The sequence below is a fragment of the Echinops telfairi genome, unplaced genomic scaffold (genome assembly GCF_000313985.2).
Source record: "Echinops telfairi isolate 266 unplaced genomic scaffold, ASM31398v2 ScPeMD7_1713;HRSCAF=2227, whole genome shotgun sequence".
NCBI lineage: Eukaryota > Metazoa > Chordata > Mammalia > Afrosoricida > Tenrecidae > Echinops > Echinops telfairi.
This window is the reverse complement of record NW_022105611.1, coordinates 7,106,717-7,115,248: the sequence shown is the minus strand read 5'-3', so window position 1 is coordinate 7,115,248 and position 8,532 is coordinate 7,106,717. Positions and strand designations below refer to the sequence as shown.

Genomic DNA, 8,532 nt, shown 5'->3' with positions numbered 1-8,532 from the left:
GCAATGAAGATAACAAATGTGCTTTACACAATTGATGTGTGTATGGATTGTGATAAGAGTTGTATGAGCCCCTAATAAAATGTTTTAAAAAGAAAAGAAAAAAGTTTTAAAAGAGACAAAGACAACATAAGGACACTACCACTTTATCCAAATGAGGGAGGCTGTTGGCAGGAGGCCAATAGGTGTCCAAGGGGTGGTTGAGATACAGAGCTTTTAAAAGGACGTGGGAGGGCACCAGAAACTTCACAAAAGCATGATTGGTAACACAGATCAACACATCATAATTACAGGTGAGACCACAGAAGGAGGAACGGGATCATGATTAGATCATGTACATTCTTAGATAGGCCATTAAAGGTCCAGGGCCATTAAACCAAGGTAGTCTGGGTGACTGATAGGTACAGCCATCGCCATCAGAGAGAGTGCCCCTCCCTGGGCTGGCTGGAGATGGGTGGAGGTAATCTACTTTCCAAATGCACTGTCTGGGGCCAAGATGATCTGTACCCTTGGTTAGTGATCCAAGTGAATTCAACGGAGGCTTAATATATGCGGGGATTATGCCAATGGATTATGGCTGTCACTGTCATCCAAAATGTGAGGAACAAATCTGTCTTTGAAGAAGTACAACAGGGTGGCGAGACTTGTCTTACATGCTTTGAACCTGTTGCTCGGAGACATCCTGCTTAGTAAAGTAGAAGGGCTGATACTGTTTCCCTGCTACGTGGCAGTACATTGTAAAATATGGTTTCGAATGCTGCAAATGTTAGACTCTGGAAAAAGTGGAATTTCTACTGAATATGAGTTTTTTTTTTAACAGTGGTCTTAATGCTTTGGTGTTTGATAAGTAAGCAAACAAACAAATGAACAGAAACAACACCGAGCTTTCATGATAGGGTTACTTGGCTGTAGTAAGTGGTTTGCATTGAAATATAAAAACAGCATATACTTCAGTTGTGTTTAAAGAGTGGTTTAAAGTTCTTTTTGGAATCCCCAGGTAGTACAGATCGTTAACATACTCAGCTGTTAAGCCAAAGCTTAGAGGATTGAGTTCACCCAGCGGTATCTTGGAAAAAGGCCTAATCTAAAAAAGACCTGGTGATGGGTTGTGGAAAAAGCAACCAGGAAAGCCCGACGGAGAACAGTTTCTACTCTGGTACTCACGAAGTTGGCATGAGGAGAACTGACTCAATAGTGCCGAGTTCAAATTATTTTTATTTTCAAAAGTAGTAATATCCTCTCTGACACTTTAGGATAAAGAATAAGCAAAATTAGAAACAGCAATATGTAAAATACCCAAATCTTTTCCATTTGAATTGTGGGGGTCTACAGGAGCCCTGGTGGTGTAGTGGTTCTGCATTGGGTAGAAGTCCAAGTGGTTGGTAGTTCGAAACTACCAGCAGCTCCTTCGGAGCAAGACTGGGCTTTCTGTTCCCGCAAACAATTAAGTCTTAGAAACCCAAAGGGAGTCATTATGAGTCAACATTGACTCAATGGCAGTGAGTTTTGGGAGTGAAAATTTCCTGAGGGGAATTCTATACCTTTTTTGGTTTTTCTTCAGTGACAAATAAGAATGTTGGGTTTGGAATAATTAAAAATACCCAGACCAATAGCACCATTAATACATGGAGAAGATATTGAAATTTTCAAGGATTGCATTTTACTTAGCTCTATAGTGAATCCCTAGGGAAGCAGCAGTCATGAAATCAGATTTGTCATCAGGCAAATCTACAAACCCTATAGCTCAGCTCGATGTCGTCAATTCTGATCCATAGTGACCCTAAAGGACAGAGCAGCACTGGTCTTTTGGGTTTCTAGACTTTAAATCTATTCAGGAGCAGCCTGTCTCCTCTTTCTCCTTCAGAGCAGCAGGTGGGTTTGAACCACTGGCCTCATGATTAGCAGCTCAGTACATAGTCCCCAGTGATCTCCTAAAAGAGTAACCAAAAAACGATGTCACTTTGGGAACTAAAGTACTCATCTCAAGCCATGGTTTGTCAATCACCTTATGTGCATATGAATAAGGATGACTTGAAATGACTCAATTCCTTTGAGTTACGGTATTGGAGAATACCGTAATATATCATTACTGACTATATCTTGGTTTACCAGAACAAACAATTCAGTCTTGGAAGCAGTACAACCAAAATGCTTCTTAAAACTGAGGATGACAAGACTTCATCTCACGCAAGTAAGACCCGTCACTGGGAGGTGCCAGTTCCTGGAGAAGGATCCTGATCAAGTAGGGCGTATCAAGTTTGGGTGAATGAAAATGAAGACCCAGTCTCAACACAGGGGACCGACACAGTGACCGCAACAATGGGCTCACACAGAGCAGTCACAGTGAGCATGGCACAGGACTGGCCGTGTTTCATTCTGTCTGACAGAGGGGTCGCCGTGAGTCGGTACCAACTCAACAGCACCGCACAATAATTAATTGATTACATTTTCTCAGACAGCAACACATTGCACTTGATTAAGTCATCCAAATGAAGAAAGACGAACTTCCGATTTTCTTTTTTTGTTTGTATTTTTTTAGTAGCTTTTATTGGCATATGCTCCACACATCATGCAGTGTAATCATCCAGCCATATTCAGAGTATGTGCAATCCTAACAATCAATTTCAGAACATTTTCTTTGCATACTCATTCTTTTAAAAAAAAATCATTTTATTAGGGGCTCATACAACTGTTATCACAATCCATACATACATCAATTGCATAAAGCGCATTTGTACATTCATTGCCCTCATCATTCTCAAAACATTTCCTCTCTGCTTAAGTCCCCGGCATTAGGTCCTCGTTTTTCCCCTCCCTCTCCGCTCCCCCCTCCTTCATGAGCCCTTGATAATTTATAGATTATTATTTTGTCATATCTTGCCCTGTCCGACGTCTCCCTTCACCCACTTTTCTGTTGTCCGTCCCCCAGGGAGGAGGTCACATATAGTTCCTTGTAATCGGTTCCGATCCTCCGATTTTCAAGGAAGCCCAGACATGTCTTTCCAGTGGGATTTGGTTCCAGGCGATACAGTTTCTTCTGCCCGAATGAAATCACATCCTCTCCACCAGTGGTGTGAATGGCAAAACAGGGAGAGTAAAGGGAGAATTGGTAGGGAAGAGGGAACCGATTACATGGAACTGTGTGTGACCTCCTCCCTGGGGGACAGACAACCAAAAAGTGGATGAAGGGAGACGTCGGACAGGGCAAGATATGACAAAATACCCATTTATAAACTATCAAGGGCTCATGCGGGAGGGGGGAGCGGGGAGGGAGGGGAAAAATGAGGACCTATTGTCGGGGGTTTAAATGGAGAGAAAATGTTTTGAGAAACGATGTACAAATGCGCTTTACACAATTGATGTGTGTATGGATTGGGATAACAGTTGTATGAGCCCCTAATAAAATGTTAAAAAAAAAAAAAAGAAATCATGTCCTCTCCAGGGCAGATTCCTCCCGTGCCCCCTCCCTCCCTGCAGAAATCAGAACTACGGAGCATGAGCTTAGGTGAAAGACTGTTGCAGTCACGGAAATGTAAACAGTTTTCTTTTCAAAACTTAAGAGCAGTGGCAATGCAAGTCTAGGTATTGAGATTCTGAATGATTAGTAAATTAATGACACTTGGGAGTGCCAAGAATTTCAGTTCAGTATTGATTGAAAGACCTTCGTCCTTAGAAGCAGGAGACTCATTTTGGCTTTGGGGGTGGGGGAGGCAGAGGGAACTGCAGCAGGGTTGTGGTGTATTGTCCATTAAGGATTTCAAATGAAGGGTAGACTAGACATGCATGCTCCTAGTCATTGGCTCCGGGAAACTGAGCAACAGGAAGAGAATGTATGCGGACAAATTCTTTAGTCTTTTAATTCAGAAGCCTGGGAGGCCGGAATTGTGAATGGAGGGAGGCCTTGGCATTTATGAGTTGGAGAGGAGTCCCGGTCACACTCATAATTAAAAATCTTCCCTACAATATTCCTCCCACCATAGTGCTACCTTAAAGTGACTTCTTACAAGCACATAGCTCTAGGAGCAGACATGCTGCTCTTATTCTCCCTACTCAGGGGACAGTCACTCCCCCTTCCCTCAATACTAATCAAGCCAGCAGTGCCCGAAGTGGCAGGGACTTGTCGATCTTTTGTTACTGATTGCATCTGTGTTCTAAATTGGCAATCTGATGTCACTTCTTTTTTTCTGATGTCACTTAATCTTGATTTTGAAAATTAAAATTTAAAAACCTTTTAATTTGTGGAATGATCCTAATTGGAGAGCATCTTTAATAGACAATGCCTGAGGCTGACAAAGTGCCAACACAGACATCATAATCTGTACTTTTAAATGCTAACTACATCTGCAGTATATATTCATATCCCACATCAACACTTTCAGAAATGGCAGACATTTTTTTCTGCTACTGATTTTTAGAACATAGCTCACAATAAGGAAATAAACAGGTGACTTCTGTCTGATTGGTCAAAGTAGACTGTGGAAAGTCAATACACTAATTAAAAATAAACCCAAGGGTATGTTTTTTAAATTGATGATTTTTAGACGTAATATTTGTACATTTAAAATTTTAAGAACATAGATCAGAAACAGTGACTTAGGAATGGGAGGGAGGTGATAGTAGGGAGGCGTGATAGCTGATCATTCAACAGTGAAAAAGAATGAAAAGCAGATTAAGAAAACAAGCAGATTTAAGAATTTAGCAAAAAAGAGAGGTGAGGACAAAGGATCCTTTCTACCTCAGTGGTGTTTGGCCTTGTTCTTGTGATAATAGTATGAAGTTACAGTGAATGTTTATCTTCATCATGTGGCACAGAGTAGAAACTTGATAAATGCTTCTTGAATAGGGGATTCAGAAAAGGCTAGATTCCATTTGATTTTCTCAATAGACAAAAGAGAAGCATGCAATAAATGTTAGAAAATTGAAGAATACTATCAACTATTTACAATTTGAAATAACATCTTTGAAACATTAAGGGGTCAACTTTATTTGGCAGATAATCTGTAGTGAAGGTTGTAATCCTTAATCTCCATTAGGGTTTCGAGTCTTCTACCCTTTGAGCAAATAATGTCTTACCTGCTATACATCGCAGGTTGTTGATGAATCATCCTCCAATCTGGATGCTGGATATTTTGTATACTGCAGATTCTGGAGTTATTGCGTAGCATACAGCTTGAATAAGAAAGGCGAATGGATACAACCCTGAAACACACAATTCCTGATTTTAAGCCATGCGTTAAAATCTGTTTAAATCTTAGTATTTAGTTTAGTAGGTTTTATTGCCAGTGAGTCTGCATTTCGTATATGTTTTGAAAATTTACTAGTACCTAAGATATCACATAGGTGCTTATATAAATTAAATTATTTTTGTTTTTCTTTATGTTTCAGATGTTTCTACTATCTGGGGGTATGTGTCAGAATTTGTGGAACGGCAGCTAACTCTGCACAAGGTAGGGTTTATACTTTAATTGTAGTGCAAGAGTCCAAAGGATTGTTCCTCCATCCTCTTCTACCGTGTTTCTGGGAGCAGAAAATAGTCTTCAGAACCACCTTATGTAACTTATAGCCCTGTGATTTTATGGTGTTCCCACTTAGGGTTTTTGGACAGCAGATTTGACAAATTTGACAGATTTCATCCATAAGCAATGAATTTGTAAATTCTGTTCTTCTATTAATAAGGAAAGCAGGCTGATCATCCTGAGTATGTGTAAAGAACTAGAGGAGTTCTGTATATCTGTCATTCAATAGCTCTAGGCATGGCTTTGGACAAATATAATGTGTCTTGTTTAATCTCAGGGAATGAATTTTCTTTGGAATATCAGAAGACAGGGACTAAACTCAACCTACTAAAAATGAGAAACAATTCTAACTTACTGCCATCTAGACCAGTGGTTCTCAATCTTCCTAATGTTGCGATCCTTTAATGCAGTTCCTCATGTTTTGGTGATCCCCAACCATAAAATTATTTTTTAAATCGTTTTATTAGGGGCTCATACAACTCTTATCACAATCCATACACACATCAATTGTGTAAAGCACATTTGTACATTCATTGCTCTCATCATTCTCAAAACATTTGCTCTCCACCTAAGCCCCTGGCATCAGCTCATAAAATCATTTTCATGGCTACCTCATAACTGCAATTTTGCTACTGAATCGGGTGACCTTTATGAAAGAGTCATTCGATCCCCAAAAGAGTCACGACCCACAGGTTGAGAACTGCTGGTCTAGACGATTCCACAGCAAAACTAGGCTGCTTGTCAAGTTTTGGATTGTAATGCCATAGCAGTAGAGAGATTTTTGAAGGAGGTTGGAGGGATCTTGGAGGCTGTGGGTTTCATGTTGGGCTGTTAACCTACAAGGTCAGTGGTTCAAACCCTCCAGCCCCTCCATAGGAGAAAGTTTCACTTTAAGCTACCGTAAGGATTTACTGCCTCGGAAACTGAGCACTTCTGCCATTATGAATCAGAATCAACTTGATAGCAGTGGTGTTTGGAGGTTGTGGGTTCTCAGAGGACCCAACACGACAGTTCTTGGGTCATATTAATACTCCAAACTTAATTTCTTTTACCTAAGAATTTGAGAGTGTTCACCACTTAAAATTAGGAGAGTTGGTATAGAATTTTGGAATTTTTTCTGCCTTATTTTGAAGAAGCAGCAGCTCTAACAAGGCCCGTCATTCATTCCAGTGTGATGACACATGTCTGGACCTGAAGACAGGCTCTTTATAGATGAGACAGCAGTCTCCAGCCAGGACTTTCTCCTGCAGCCATTACGCTCGCTATGGACCACCTCGCCCCCTTCCGTTCTTCCTTGGTTCTCACAGGAATTGAAGTTTGAAGCTTTTGATATAGGATGTCTTCATAGACATAGAGAACCAGTTTGAGAGTCCAAAGCATTAGCTTCTACCCATCAATCAGGCTGTCTTATGCCTTATGCATATGCCTTAGATGCTAGATTGCCTGATTTTAAGTCAGAGACCTAAACCGTAAAAGAAGGAATGAGAAAGCAAAGATTCTCATGCCATCTTCAATTTCCTCTATGTAGTAGTAAATCTAAGTTATAGATAAAAAGAAGTCTTGGCACCCATCCAAGTTTTCTTAGTTCTCCACAGCCTTCCAGTGGTATATAGATGAAAGAATGTCAGTAAAGCATAGCAGGTGGATATATCCTGATAAATTACATTTTATGCTGAACTTATTCGGTAGCTTAGAATCATAAAAATGTTATAGCTTTAAGTGATCATATAGATTACTGAAATGGGAAGATTCACACTTAATTCTCTTCATGTTCATTGACTAACTTTTTAAAAATGTCATTTTATTGGGAACTCATCTAACTCTTATCACAATCCATATATACATCTATTGTGTGAAGCATATTTGTACATTTGTTGCCCCCACCACTTTCAAACATTTTCTTTCTACTTGAGCCCTTAGTACTAGGTCCTCCTTTTTTCCCTCCCTTCCCCATGCACCCTCCCCCATGAACCCTTGATAATTTATAAATTATTATTATTTTTTCATGTTTACACTGACCGATGTGATGTCTCCCTTAACCCACTTTTCTGTTGTCATTGACTAACTTTTGCAAAGTAACATTTTCTTCACCTCTTTAGTAAATTTTCCCTGGTTTTCTCCTCTTTTTCCTTGTAGGGGGTTCATATTCCAGGACTTGGAATTTTCACTTTCATGAGACAAAAGCTTGATATGGGAAGCAATAAATTCATTCTAATTCAGAGACCCATATTCATCTTGGCAGAGAAGTTAGTACAACTCCACGGACTTACACAAAACAAGGTGCATACTCCTGGTAAGTCGCCTGATGTTCAAAACGTTTCTAGAAGGCTCGAAGGTGAAAACTCAAGGGCAAAGCTTGGCTGTTGTTTTTGTTTCTGACTTGAGATGATCACTTTTCACTTGGATTCTGTGAAAGAGGTAGAGACTGACGTGAAGGACAGGAAAATATTAGGCCTTTCTGCAGGGTATTTTAAACCTCATTAACTTAAGAAGTAGGCTTGAGAAGACCTGCTATGATATCAAAGAATTATTATAAAAGTTCCATTACAGTATATATAGACTTAATCCATATTACACATCCTATGGAGCTAAAAAGTGGTTATAAAGAAGAAAAGAATTTAGCTTGTGTGGTGTAATGAATTGTATCATTTGATGTAATTGATAATGTTCTTCTAGTCACGGGGTCTGGACCTCCCAGTGTATGACTTTCCCTGTGGTCTGGGGCTAGAGAAAGTGTGTGTGTGTGTGTGTGTTGGAAGGGGTGTGTGTGTGCTTATGGGATTATATAATCCAGTTTTGAGTGATTGTTAGCCGGGTTAATTGTGATTGTAAAAACTTGGATTTCGAAGCAACATACAACTTTCCTCTAGTTCCTAAATGCTTCCTCACCCCCACTATCATGATTCCAATTCTACCTTACATATCTGGCTGGATCAGAGCATGTACACTGATACAGATAGGAGCTGGAAACACAGGGAATCCAGGGGGTATGATCCCTTCAGGACCAGTGGTGAGAGTG

The 8,532-nt window shown here is 40.0% G+C and overlaps 1 protein-coding gene across 1 annotated transcript in view; it reads left to right on the top strand.

Moving 5' to 3' along the window:
• Positions 1-8,532, top strand: part of CCDC81 (coiled-coil domain containing 81) — a 53,935-nt gene that overhangs the window by 2,071 nt on the left and 43,332 nt on the right. Inside the window, exons 2-3 of the mRNA XM_004708951.2 lie at positions 5,383-5,444; positions 7,650-7,806. Of these exons, the coding sequence (XP_004709008.1) occupies positions 5,383-5,444; positions 7,650-7,806 (219 nt within the window). The remainder of the gene's footprint in view (positions 1-5,382; positions 5,445-7,649; positions 7,807-8,532) is intronic.